Here is a 14,039-nt window from a genome sequence, read left to right as displayed (position 1 = left end):
ACAAATATATATATAACAATCAATTCAACTCAGAATAAAGGACACAGGCAATTATTTTTTTGTTTAAATGTATTAGGTCAGTCAGTGAATACATTGTTGACATGACATTTTTTCACTGCATTCAGTGTACACACTCAGTGAGAGACAACTTTTATTATGATTGTTAGTTGTTTTTCCACAGTTTCACACTGCCTGTTTTTTGTCAATATATTTACCACCACTATTACCCATGAAGACATCTTTTTTTAATCAGACGTTCGGTTAATTTTTTGCCAGAGTGTTTTTTTTTCTTTCTGTTTTTAAATCAATATTTATTTTGTGATTTTTTTTTTTTTTTGTCACAGACAGTGCTGATGTGATGAGTTTGGTCATAAGAAATATACAAAAGTGCCTTACAGTCTATAATCAGTTGATTGATAAAACGTAATTGTAGAAAAGAATCATAAGGTAAAAATACAAAATACCAGCACAAACTGCTTCTCTTGAACGTGTTACAAGAAATGAACATTCTAAGTGTGTGTTTCTGTGTGTGCTGTTGTGCTGCTTATGCATTTGCGTGTGTGTTAGTGTGCTTGTCTATTTGAGAACGTATTTTCTAAGAATGGCAGCGCACTTGTCGTCACCTGTGACAATGCCAAATGAAGGTTTAATCAATTAAACCCGATGTAAACATTAGGTAGGTGTTGGCTTTAATGCACATGCAAGAGTGTCTGCAGTGTGTGACTTAACAAGCATGATGACTCTAAACAGTGTGGTTATGTGACCGTGCGTTAAACCGCCTAAATTTTTGTTTTACCCACAAATATCCACTCAATGTTTACTTTTTCATGCATGTTAACATTCACTGAAACAAAGCAAACTCTCCAAGAGCTAGCATATGACATTCTAAAGTTGTGGGGAAAGGAGAGGTCAAGGTCAGATGGTCAGGATGTATTGGAAACCTTTTACCTGGACATGCTTTACAGTACAGTAGATCCTCACTATTCGCAGGTTATATGTCCTAAAAAGCTCTAAAATGTCTATTTTTGATACTTTAAACCCAATAATAGGCCACTAACTTTCATACATTTACAGCATACAGTATACAGCAGGGCTATTCAACTGGTGGCCCGGGGGCCAAACTCCAACCGGGAATGACATTATACCGACCCTAGAGTTCAGTTCAAAGCTTGGGAGACAAACATTTGTTGCAGCAAACTCCCCAAAACACTTGTGTGCTCCTGTAGAATGATGGCAGATCATTGCATTGACATGTTAACCTTGCAAGCAAAACCAGTACACTGGGGTCCAAACTTGTGATTTATATAACTGCGGTGTTCCTCAAGGCACTCCATTAAGTCATATTATTTTTAGAAGTTATTTTTCATGATATAATTGAGGGTGTTGCTGTAGCCTGTTTACTTCAGATGTAGTCAGTAGCCACTAGTTATTCTAGTGGTTTTCCTCGAGGTTCCATTTAAGGTCCTCCCTTTTTCATATTTTGGGCTATTTAACTGTTGGCCCTCGAGTTTAGTTAAAAAAAATGTTTGCATCAGATTCTTCTGCTGTCATAGAGATGATCTTTGACTCATAGTTTTGCAGAAGCTCCTTAAAAACAGCACAGTGCTTCTATAACTCTGAGAAAAAGAAAAAAAAATCACTGTCACTGCAGAAGACGCTGGTTCTCGGTTGTATGGAAAATAAGACTAATAGTGAATGGAGAAGTTCAGGGCTCTGATCTTTAGCTTTCAATAAATGTGTGCCCCAAAACAATATATTATGTATTGTATATTCTTGGTGTACAGCAGTGCTATTCAACTATATTATTCTCGGGGCCACAGTTTCACAAAGCTAAAGACCGGGCCGGACTTCGCCCTCCACTATTATGAGAACCAGCAACAACATTTGTTTTGTGCTAGTTCTCATATTCGAATTCCACAGTTAGGAACAAAATAGCCTAGTTATGCAAAATGCAAGGGACGCGGGCCTTTTGATGGTCAAAATGTCAATGCAAGGATAAGACAATGTTCTTACTCTGTTTCAAGTCCTCTGCACAACAGAAGCGCTCCATTAATTTTAGGAGGACACAGCAAAAAGAAGTCTCCAACGTTTTGAACTGAACTTCAACTTTGGCCCCCGGGCCGCCCGTTGAATGGCCCTGGTATACAGTGTTGATCTTACAAAACGTCTTGTCAAAGTATCTTCCTGCTGGAAAAAGTTGTGAATCAACTTGTGAGACAGCATCCTCAGCTGGATTCATAGCAGCACTATTTTTCCAATACAGAACGTGCCATGAAACAATTTTCTATTGAGGTTACCACATATAAACTAGTTATTTACCATTCAAAACCGAAAATAGATTTGCGCTAACAGCGAATAAGCAGAAATCTACTGCCTCATTTGAAGTCCAGATTGGTGTAAACACGCTGCTCCCTCTTTAATCTTCTTTATTTTTACAGTCTTCCCTTGAAAGGACATATTGATGTCCTAAAATTAACACATTCTCCGTTTTGTCTTTGTTAAGTAACGTTTCTTTTACACATAATTGTCTAGGTGTAACTACTGCATGCGTCTTTACATGTTGCTGTGCATGTTAGCATGTTTGTGTGTGTATGTGAATGGGGGTGTTGTGCTCAAAGCAGCCTGCCCATCACCACCCCTTCTCTGCTCCTGGCTTCCCCTCTGAGGATCTCCAAGAAGCCCAGTTTGGTCAAGAATTCCAGCCTCTGACGGTCCGTTGGCTGCACCTCACAGAACACACCCTGTGAACCTGCACACGAGAGAGAGGGCACCCAGGTAGGACGATATTACAAATGTTTCCGGAGGTAACATTGGCTCCTCCTCACCATTGGCTTTGAGGGCCGTCAGGAGGGCGGCAAGGAGCGTGCGGCTGACGCTGACGTCCACCAACTCGGGCAGGGCGTCCAGACGTAGCTGAGAGGGAAAGTGATGTACGAGCGAGTCCGGGTATTCTCCCTGGTCCTCTTCCATCAACTTGACCAAGCTCTGTGGGGAGAAGCAAGTTGGCATAGACAAAAGTAATAGTTTCATCCAATACCCAAGTCTATATCCTACTCCTTTTTGGGCATGTTGAATTGTGCAAGTGCAAACGTGATGTATTACAATGTAACTAAAAGAAATATTTCAAATTATGTATACATGTAATTTACTGTCATTAATGGCGATTAATCAAAATGCAAAGTGCAGTTAATGTGATTATACATGTAATCGTTTGACAGCCCCAATGTGTGTGTGTGTATATATCCATCCATTTCCTACCGCTTATTCCCTTTTGGGGTCGCGGGGGGCGCTGGCGCCCATCTCAGCTACAATCGGGCGGAAGGCAGGGTACACCCTGGACAAGTCGCCACCTCATCGCAGGGCCAACACAGATAGACGGACAACATTCACACTCACATTCACACACTAGGGCCAATTTAGTGTTGCCAATCAACCTATCCCCAGGTGCATGTCTTTGGAAGTGGGAGGAAGCCGGAGTACCCGGAGGGAACCCACGCATTGTATATACATATGTATATATATATATATATATATATATATATATATATATATATATATATATATATATATACACATACACACACACATAAATGAAATTAGACAATGTTTAGATTATATACTGTACATATACACAAATACATACATGACATACATACATCCATCTTCTACTGCTTGTCCCTTATAGGGTCGTGGGGGGTGTAGGAGCCTATCTCATTATATACACATACACACATTTACAGTATACATACATACATACATACATACATATACACCGGTATAGATCACATGTATTGCCTCTGAATTTTTCCATTTAGTAATGGTGACTTTGAAAATATCAACACAATGCTGCATTCAAACAAGTTACTTATTCTCTTTTATTACATGCAATTGTCTGATTTAAACAATTGCAGTCAAAAGCATGCAATAACTAAACAAAATTACTCTCCTTTACTTATTTAAATATTTTGGGTTTTTGCCCTCAAAGTCTTCCTGAGTTTGTAAACAATAACAAAAAACGGCAACAAAATTATTTTGCAAATAAAACTATCTAATCACTTTTGTATCGTTTGTATAATGATACTACCTCTGGTATTAACACCACCAATTTATGGATCGATCTGCTCTCTTACTTACTTACTAATTACTAAACACGGGCGGGTGTGGAGAATTAGTGTACATGCCAACCAAAAGTCAACGAAAGGAAAGAGGGTGAAGAACGGAAACAGACTAACACATAGGGAAAACGCTACTAAACATAACTTAAGACATGACCCGGGCAACAGATCATGACACTGAAGGTTACTAATGAACGGAACTTAATGTCCTCTAATAAAAAAGGAAAATTCTTATATAACCCTCTTTTTGGTCAATGTTTACAGTAAGAAAGTGTGATGAGACAGGCTGACATGCAAGTTTTCCAGCCTTCCACAGCCACGTACATATATATATATATATATATATATTAAACTTGCAATGACGCACAGCGTGAGCAGAGATGATGAAGTCAAGTCCTCCAGTGACTATTTGGCTCTTTGCCTGACCATTCACTTCCTATTTTGCCCATGTAACCCAATATACTGGATGTACGCTACTTTGTGTTGCTTACACACCTGTGTGTTGGAGTGGCCCCCTTTGGGTGGGTACTTGTCCCTCATGGCGGGCAACCAGCTGGCCTGACAGCGCTTGGCAAAAGAGCGCACATCCAAAATGCCCAAAATGCAACCACAGACCCCCAGCTCGTCCTCTAGGATGAAGCTATACTCGGGGCACAAAGCCAAGCAGGGTCCCAAACACCTACAAATGGAGAAAGAGAAAATATTCTATTAAAATCCATTAATGGAGTCTAATGATATTCCAGTCATGTGACACACACCTGTCTCCTACCACATCTGGGTGAGAAGCACTCGACTCTGGGACACACTGGGACCTCAGGTGAAGCTGACGCACCATCCGATATAACTCCACCTATTTGAATACACACCATGTGGACAAAAGTACTGGGACAGGCCTCTTCATCATTAGCCTACCTTGTCCTTGCTATGGTAGGGCCTGATGTTGTAGAGACGTGAGGTGGGAAAGAGAGGAGGGGGGTGCGTGAAGAGCTCACTGCTGCTGCCTATTGGTAGGAGCATCTGACAAGAAAACACAAAACACATGGGTCTTTGAAGTCGTATGCACGGACAAGACGAAGAAACAAACAACCAACCTGCACTTCCCCAGCGACGCCTCCTTTAAACACCCATGGCTCCGCCTCCTCTCCCAGCTCATCCCCTACTGAGGCCATCCCACACCCTGTCACACACAAATATCACCTGCAAGTCTGCTGGATCCAACTCCATATGACAAGAACATCAAGATGATTACTCACAATGAAAGCAGTTCCTCCAGGAGGCCATGGTTGTGCTGTCATTCAACACACGACCATCTGAGTGACAGGAAGGCATTGTTATTAATATTGTTAATTTCCTCATTATTATCAATGTGCAAGATCCTCACCTAGCCAGCAAATAAAGGCCTTGGCCACAAGTGCCATGTTTCTAAGGTCCCATACATATGGGTAAAGGTCATACAGCACTGCCCGATTGGCCCCACCAACAACGCTACAGTGCAGCTGCGCTATGTCTTCACACAGAGACAGGAACCTGGAGGCCCGGCCTCGCCATTCGTCCACCTGTGGACACACTTAATTAGTCCCAGCGGCTAAAAGATCACACACAAACACACTCTTCCTACCTTCTGGGGTAAACCTTTCTTGCTGTTCATGCTGACAAGATGGCAGTTTGTTTTCAGCCAGGTGAGATCTTGAAGAAGATTCTGGGCTGATGGGCCATGTTCATGAGGAAGGTAATAGAGGCCAACCAGCAGCCGCACCTGGGACTCACTCAGTTGGCCCTTCCTACTACCGAGGCTTCGACCCTGGGCTATGTGTCCATGGCCTCCCCCAGAAGGCACTCCATGCCTGGTTCCCTGGGTTTGGTGGTTTGCTTGACCGGTCTGCCGTCGCTTTTCACCCTCGCGTACTTCCCTGTCTCCTTTGGCTTTAGTAGGTGAGGGAGGAGGGGAACTAGAATCGAGGGGGAACACGGGGAGTTTAGCCACTACGGAGGTCCCCCTCAAAGTGGCGTTGCAGTCGGATCTGTCTGGAGTTTTGCATCGAGAAGCCGCGACAGAACAACGCTGGTCTCGTCCACTCTGCCTTCCTAAGAAAGAATTTCATATACACGTTTTTTTCAATCCAACAATCTTTTCAGGAGGGTTGAAGATTTAAGAACCTTATATTTATTTACCTGCTTGTAGAGGCTGGTTGAGGTCTTCCAGCCAGTCATGGAGTGCAGCAGACAAAGCTGTTTCAGGTGAATAACCTGGCTCCTCATCTAGAGGATAAAACAAAAGTGAAGTGAAGTGAATTATATTTATATAGCGCTTTTTCTCTAGTGACTCAAAGCGCTTTACATAGTGACCCTCAAGTTGCTGGCACGGCCACTCTACCAACCGAGCTAAACCGCCCTAAAAATGAGGCAGAACAGCATTTGTCTTAACTACAGTAGCACTGCTCCCCTCACATCCCAGGGGGTGATCCAGGGTGATGGGTCAAATGCAGAGAATAATTTGACACAGAATTTGCTAGTGTGTGTGTGTGTGTGTGTGTGAGACAATCATTGGTACTTTAACATATAGCCAGTGTAACTCCTAGGAGTCTTTGACTTCGGACACGGAAAATGCAGCCACAAATGCGTTACCATGAATTGATTAACGTGGACCCCCACTTAAACAAGTTGAAAAACTTATTCGGGTGTTACCATTTAGTGGTCAATTGTACGGAATATGTACTGAACTGTGCAATCTACTAATAAAAGTATCAATCAATCAATGAATGCAGAGTCTCCCTTTCAACTCAGGTCAAAAGTGCAAACTTCTACCTGCCTACCAGTCTTTGTGTGGTGTGTTTTTTTTTCTTTCAAATTAATATTTAGAGATATTTACCATTTTATCGTAGAGTCGTCACCATATTTCACACTTGTAAGCGCTTTTGGTGCAGAAAGGCAGCCAAAATAAACATGACACCACCTCCCATTGGTGGAAGACTTGGTTGCAGAGGGAGAGGGGCAAAGATGGGCCAACAGTGCCATCAAGTGACTGACACACATCACAGCTTTGAAAGGCTTTTTCTCTCTGGAAAGTTTTCTCAATGGGGACACAAACATATTTTTGCTTGGAATACTTGTGTGCATAGTGAATTGTAACTGCCTGTGACCTCGCCTGGCTTTACAGGTACATAGTTGTCATGGAGTCTTATGGTTGCTATTGGCGTGGCCCCGGGATGCATAGACAGTTGATGTGCAAGTAAGATGGTCCCTTTATTAGGCACCAGCAGGCTTTAAAGCATACAAGTCATACAGTCATTTAGGAATAAACAGAACACTGTTAAAGCAAAGTTCCAGGAAAAAAGAAAATCTGTGTTGGGTTTGGTGTGGATCTATCCTGTAAGGTGTGATCACCTAGTAGACGTTGCCTCACTGTCTCTACGACATCCTGGGTTGGATTACAGGTGAACAGGGAGGTGACGTCAAATGAAACTACAGTTTAATTTTGTCCACTTTTAGATCTCTGATCTCTGCTACAAAGTCAATTGAGTTTTGGACATGGTGTAGAGTTTTGCCAACCAAAGTTGCTAAGACGTTGGCCACTTAATCAGTAATAGTGTATGTCACAGAGTTAATGCTGCTGACAATGGATCTTAAGGGAGCCCCATCTTTCTGTGTTTTTGGAAGGCCATAAACACCAAGAATGGTTTGTTATGTAAATAAGTATTATAAATATTTTACTGCATTTATGTTTGTGGTTTACTAAATGTATTCACATGTTTTTGAATTATACATTTTATATTTGCGTTCATTACACGTTAGACATTTTTACAGTTAAAAAACGTGTCCCTACTTGAATATTAGGTTTTTAAATACATTTTAGGTCTGATTTGTTAATGGGTCTGATCTACTAAACTCCAAATAGTACGCACTAAACAGTGTGTGCAAACTATAAATTTGAATGGATCATTAGTGGGCGTGTAATCACTGATTACTGCGCACTCCAGACTTCATGAGCGCCAACAAACATAATCAAACATCACTTACTGTACAATGTCTGCTCTCACTTGGATGCCAATATATTCTTGTTTGGATGAAGAATGACTCATAATCCTTGCAAAAAAACTGGGGTGGAACGAATGCCATACCGGGTCTAAATTGGCTATCATAGTGTACAAACTGCTCAGTTTATAGTCACGTTATTACATTATCAAGGTGAGAGACATGATTTATAATCTAGAATTACCTTTTACAAGCTCAGAGGCGAGAAAGCAGCTCACCAGCTGATGTCAATACAGCAGCATAAGGAAGTTACCTCTCTGTGAGAATGCGCCGCTAAAAAAGGGTCATTATCGTTAATACTTGGTTAATATTCAGGTCACAAAATGTAAATGGAGTATTGTTGGCACTTTGTGGATGATTATTTATTGGGTTTAATGATAAAAAAAAGATGCAATGACGTCATGGCTTCCAATGGAATCAATTGTAAGTGGACTGTTATTTACATTTATTCACAAATTAGAATGCATTAAAAAGAAAAACGTGTGTTTTTCCCCAAAAAAATTACAGTTTAGATTCAAGGGATAAAAACTACCAAAGACTCGGAAGTGTTGGTGGTGCAAGCAAATATTTGGGTAAAAAAATGGTATCTTCCTTACCTTTCCTCTCATCGCTCCCAGCTCTGTACCAGCTTGCCAGCGTGTGCAGCGGAATGTAGTTGGCTTCAAACTCACAGTTGGGGTTGAGGAGGAGGCCCCTTAAGCGGGCCCTGAGCCGAGGCTCGCGTCCCTTGAATGGACCCAAGAAAAGGCGCCTGGAGTCATAGTCGTTGGCGTGCAAGTTGTCCCAGATGAGTGGAGGACGCTGGAGTACGGACTCCACCTCAGCCAGACAGTCCACAGACAGTTTTCTTGAGATGACCTTACTTCCTGCAGAAACCCAGAGAGGAGGGTGAAAAATAAAGGCGCTGGCAGCTCGTTATATGTGAACACTCTCACCTGTCCATATGACTGTGATGTTAGGAAGCAGGTCCTCTCCAACGGTCTGCAGGTATGGAGATTTCAGCACACTGGGAGAACACAGAGAAGCGCAGTACTCTAAAAAATGAGAGGATCCTCAATCATTAGTTTTCATCTCCAAGTTAACAAGTAAATGTTTGACACAGTTACGCACGGCACACACCTGTCGGGCAGAAGAGAAAGACAGGCGGCTCCCCCAGGAAGTGATAAATCTCATTGGTTATGGTGACCTGAGCGTGTGCAAAGGAAGAGAAGGCCTCACTGTCGGCCTGACACAAGGAGTGGTCGATGTCATCAAACAGGATGGCAAACGCCTGGCAGCCCAGATCGGACACCTGCAGGCCGGGAGAGGAAACCAACTGCTGGAGACAGAGCGTGCGACAGGGTCAGATTGTTGGGGCGCCTCCTACTTGTCTCAGCTTGCGTTTAAGAAGCGTCAAGTCACAGGGGGATGAGAAGACGATGTCCTGGCCGGGAGAGAGGGCGTAAACAAACCCGAGGCCTCTTGACTGGGCCTCCGCAATCAGAGTGCGCAGCTGACCTGAGAGGAGAGGCTTGGCATAAAGGTGACAGAACACAAGAGTGAACAGAACACTCTTCTAGTACCTTCTTCCTCAGGTGAATAGACTTCTCTCCACAGCAGCCTGTGTTTTAAGTCATCTTTTGGGCCGTACAGGTAGGTATTCAAACCCCAGTCCTGCATCCTATAGCAAAGAGAGCAAGCCTAGTCCAGCGCTGTATTGATTTTGAGGATAATTCAGCGGAAATGACTCCCTGAATTATACATATGGTGCGAGCAGTCAGCTGATATGAGGAAAGTGTTTACATGGACAACGTGTTTCCGTTTTAGGCTGCTTCCTGTGCAGATGGCATGAACATCAACAATGCTGCACACACACACACACGCTGTGCAGCCATGCCCACTCTGCCTAACTTATGCAACACTGAACACTTGAGCCGTAAAAAAGTGGATCTATAAATAACGACAGTGCCCACATGCTGGGTTGCTGCTACGGCAACATGGCCAAATCATGCATGCGATTCTAAATATTTTTGAGCTCGTGTGCAAACATATATTCAGGAGCGGACTGGGGTGCTGCCTTTGCGATTGTTTGTTTAAATATAGCAAAAAATAGTGGCACACTTACCATTGGAAGAGAACTTTCCTCTGGTCCATTGACCATGGTCTCCCATAGAAACCTACAGAAATAAAATGAAATGTGATACATCAGGATAGATGCCATTGAGGTCCTGCGGGGTTCACAAATAATATTTACTGCATATACCAGCACACCCCCTTAGCTTGTCTGCTATTACAATCACAGCAATCCTAAAAGTGGTACAAGTCAAAGTTACCACCCCCAGTGGTGTTCACTGCAGCCCATCTCTTTTCGTCTCGTGTTTGCCAGAGGCAGAATTCATTTTTACACAGGGTTTGCTATTATTAGAAACAGAAGCATCTCCAGGGTCCTTCTTCTTCCTTTGTGATGTCTGAATATGTATGTGAGCTGTACATCAGATGTAGTACTGCTAATATGTCACCGCTCTGGTGCAAGCCTACAGGGAGTGCGGCTTTTTGATGTGTGCATCCTGTTCCCCCAACAAGACTAATTGCCACACCACACAGTAGAAGGTGTTACTATAGGTAATTAAACATGACTCAAATCCTTGCATTCAAAGTTAGCTTTGATTGTGGTGAGTAGTTTGGCATTTTGCATTCAGTCACCATCTCCTCACTTGTGGTCACAACATTAGGTACACCTGCATCAAACTGAAAGCTCGTTCTGCATTTCTATCCACTAAATGAGTTCACGGGAAATAAAAAAAATATGACTTGTTAAGTTGTAATTGTAGATGGATGTCATGTGTACATCAGCTTCCTTCCTTTCACCCGAGCAGGCTGGGAGTGATGCCTTCATGCATGGCCGCTGCAGCCAAGAAACACCTTCACTTGAAAGGCTGCAAGGGAGCGATCTACATGCCCACACAAATGTAGGTCAAGCGGATGGAGAAGGAAGAGGGGGTGGGGGTTGGGGGGGGGGGGCTGAGAAAGGGAGAAAATGGCATGATGTGACAGGTGAGGGATGCTCTTACCTTCCACCACCCCACAGAGAAAGTGCTTCTCCTCCTCCATCCTGCCGCCCTTCCAGCGTCCAGTCGGCCGTGCAGCAACCAGGGAAGCTGCGATGCTCTCCCGCCGTCTTTGGGGCTAAATTGTGGCTGAATGCTTCATGATTCTTCTTCCTCTGCCTGCCTCCTCCTCCTCCTCCTCTTCTCCCCTCATCCTCCTCTTCACTGTGCTGCTCTTACCACTGGGGCTCTACGTGTTGCCTTTACGTGTACAACAAAAGCTAGTATTTTCCAGGACCACGTCTACTTGCAAAATGCATTTCCGAACATAAGACAAACAATGTTATGATGTTTTTTTTAAATCCAACTATGCAAATAACACTTTCTCTTACTGACTTTTTTTTTTCATTTAAAAAAAAAACTTTACCTTTTCATTTATTCACCTGACATTTTTTTTTTTTTTCATTTATTCCACCTATCCGGGACAAACCCCTCCCCCAGAGGTGTGGCGTAATTGCAAAATTGGGTTGGGCGATACTGCGAACATTCTGATAGCGAAGATATCCAGGCCAATATTGCCAATACCGGAACTTCTTAACTTTAACATTGTTCAGGACTATTGAATAACTTTGTTTTTTTATGCCTAATATTAACAAAAAAATAAAACACAATAACGATTTCCCAAACAAAAACATTGTAAATGAACAAACCTGTATAAAAAATACATACATACAACAATATATGACAGTATCAACAAAACAATCACATTTTTCAGTTTTGTTCCATACAATTGTTTGAGCAAAATAACCAATATCGCTAAATCACTAAAATCCACCATTGGGTCACATTCAAATCATTTGGCTCATTTACAGCCCTCTGTATCCAGGGTTATTGAACTATAGTATCCATCCATCCATTTTCTACCGCTTATTCCCTTTGGGGTCGCGGGGGTGCTGGTGCCTATCTCAGTTCATTTGAATAACACAACAAAAATCATGCAGATTAACTGTAAAATATTGACCGTATCACCCTAGTATCGATTAATTGATCCGATACCAATATTACCCTTAGTGTCGATATGCTGTTTGAAAGTATCTGCCCACGGTCTGTTAAAATGTACTAAAGTAGCTAATCCTCCCTACAGTGTTTACTCCTCGAAAAAGTGACGCTTTCTATTCAACTTAGGAACAATGCAAGTCAACTCTCTTTAATTTCTATGACTTATATCAGTGTAATGTCCGTCATCTTTGCTCAGGAAGGTAAAATGCTTCAAGTGTAATGGAAGCTGTGGCCAGGGCGTCGAAGTGGACGGGTATGTCGTACAAGCGGGCAGGGCCCTTGATCTTTTTTAAAGTTTTAATATATTTTTATTGTTATTTAGATTTGATATAAATATTAATACAAAACAAATATAGCTATGGAAATTCAATAATGTTTTTTGAATCTATAACGTTAAACTGTGTACACCCACCTATCAAACATGCAAAATGGTTCGTCATCATCTAGCTCTGGGATTCTCAAACTGTAGTACGGTACATGGGCTCTCTCTAGCGGTACGCCAAAGAATCACTTGATTAAAGTACATTTTTTATTATCCTATACTTAAAGGCCTACTGAAATTAGATTTTCTTATTTAAACGGGAATAGCAGGTCCATTCTATGTGTCATACTTGATAATTTCGCGATATTGCCATATTTTCGCTAAAAGGATTTAGTAGAGAACATCGACGATAACGTTCGCAACTTTTGGTCGCTAATAGAAAAGCCCTGCCTGTACCGGAAGTATGTGCGCGTGACGTCCCTGGTTGCAGGGTTCCACACATATTCCCATTGTTTTTAATGGGAGCCACCAGCAGTAAGAGCAATTCGGATCAAGAAAGCGACAATTTCCCCATTAATTTGAGTGAGGATGAAAGATTCGTGGATTAGGATATTGATAGTGAAGGAATAGAAAAAAAAAGAAGAAAAAAAAAAAGCGACGGCTCCGGGCGATGGCAGTGTGAGCGTTTCAGATGTATTTAGACACATTTACTAGGATAATTCTGGAAGATCCCTTATCTGCTTATTGTTCTAATGATGTTTTAGTGAGATTTTAAAGATTGTAAAAGATTGTAAAGCCATACCTCGAGGACGGATGGCTGCGGTGAACACGAAGTGTCTCAGAGAGAAGCCGAGGAGCCAAGCTCACAGCTGCCGCTGCTGCAGGATGACAAATAATCCAATGATTTCTCCGGTAAGATATACAGTATATCACAATTTCCCTATCCAAAAACATGCTGGTTGACGTAGAGAAAACATGTTCGCTTGACCGCTCCGCTTCACAACAAACAAAGAAACATCGGCTGTGTCTCGGTTCTAAAGAGAGCTGCAATACACCGCTTTCCACCAACAGCATTGTTTTTTATTGTCTCTATTATTAAATGAACAAATTGCAAAAGATTCAACAGCACAGATGTCCAAAATACTGTGTAATTATGCGGTTAAAGCAGACGACTTTTAGCTGCGAGTGGTGCAGCTGCTAATATTTCCTGACAGTCAGTGACGTCACCCGTACGCGTCATCATTCCGTGACGTTTTCAACAAGAAACTCGCGGGAAATTTAAAATTGTAATTTAGTAAACTAAAAAGGCCATATTGGCATGTGTTGCAATGTTAATATTTCATCATTGATATATAAACTATCAGACTGCGTGGTTGGTAGTAGTGGGTTTCAGTAGGCCTTTAAACAAACTGTTATTGTTCAAACTGCCTTATGTTACAGAGGCCAAAAATATGAAATATACTTCTTAAATAAAATGTTTGCCTAGTTTTTAATTAATATTTCGGCCTGCAACACTACTGCATTTTAACGTTGGTCATTATTGTA

The 14,039-nt window shown here is 42.0% G+C and overlaps 1 protein-coding gene across 1 annotated transcript; it reads right to left on the bottom strand.

Annotated features, from left to right (window-relative positions):
- Positions 1–51: 51 nt before the first annotated feature.
- On the bottom strand, positions 52–11,403 carry si:dkey-183c6.8 (protein O-GlcNAcase). The gene is made up of 17 exons (XM_061912506.1): positions 11,198–11,403; positions 10,252–10,303; positions 9,710–9,807; positions 9,514–9,644; positions 9,267–9,438; positions 9,083–9,181; positions 8,744–9,013; positions 6,288–6,374; positions 5,734–6,200; positions 5,497–5,671; positions 5,369–5,425; positions 5,207–5,292; positions 5,028–5,132; positions 4,874–4,965; positions 4,611–4,794; positions 2,826–2,985; positions 52–2,749 (listed from the first exon to the last, which is right to left on the bottom strand). The coding sequence occupies exons 1-17, from the start codon at positions 11,235–11,237 to the stop codon at positions 2,613–2,615; spliced, it is 2,412 nt and encodes an 803-aa protein (XP_061768490.1). The 5' UTR covers positions 11,238–11,403; the 3' UTR covers positions 52–2,612.
- Between the last annotated feature and the right edge of the window lie 2,636 nt (positions 11,404–14,039).

The sequence above is a fragment of the Nerophis ophidion genome, linkage group LG10 (assembly GCF_033978795.1).
Source record: "Nerophis ophidion isolate RoL-2023_Sa linkage group LG10, RoL_Noph_v1.0, whole genome shotgun sequence".
Classification (NCBI taxonomy): Eukaryota; Metazoa; Chordata; class Actinopteri; order Syngnathiformes; family Syngnathidae; genus Nerophis; species Nerophis ophidion.
Note: the sequence above shows the minus strand (reverse complement) of the source record. Positions and strands in the feature narration are given on the sequence as shown.

Bases quoted from the DNA above. Each gene is read 5' to 3' on its own strand.
- si:dkey-183c6.8 (XM_061912506.1), bottom strand. From the start codon at position 11,237: ATGGAGGAGGAGAAGCACTTTCTCTGTGGGGTGGTGGAAG. The intron at 9,014-9,082 runs GTGAGAGTGTTC...GGGTTTCTGCAG, and splicing joins CATCACAGTCATATGGACAG to GAAGTAAGGTCATCTCAAGA. The intron at 4,795-4,873 runs GTGTGTGTCACA...CTCCATTTGTAG, and splicing joins CCAGATGTGGTAGGAGACAG to GTGTTTGGGACCCTGCTTGG.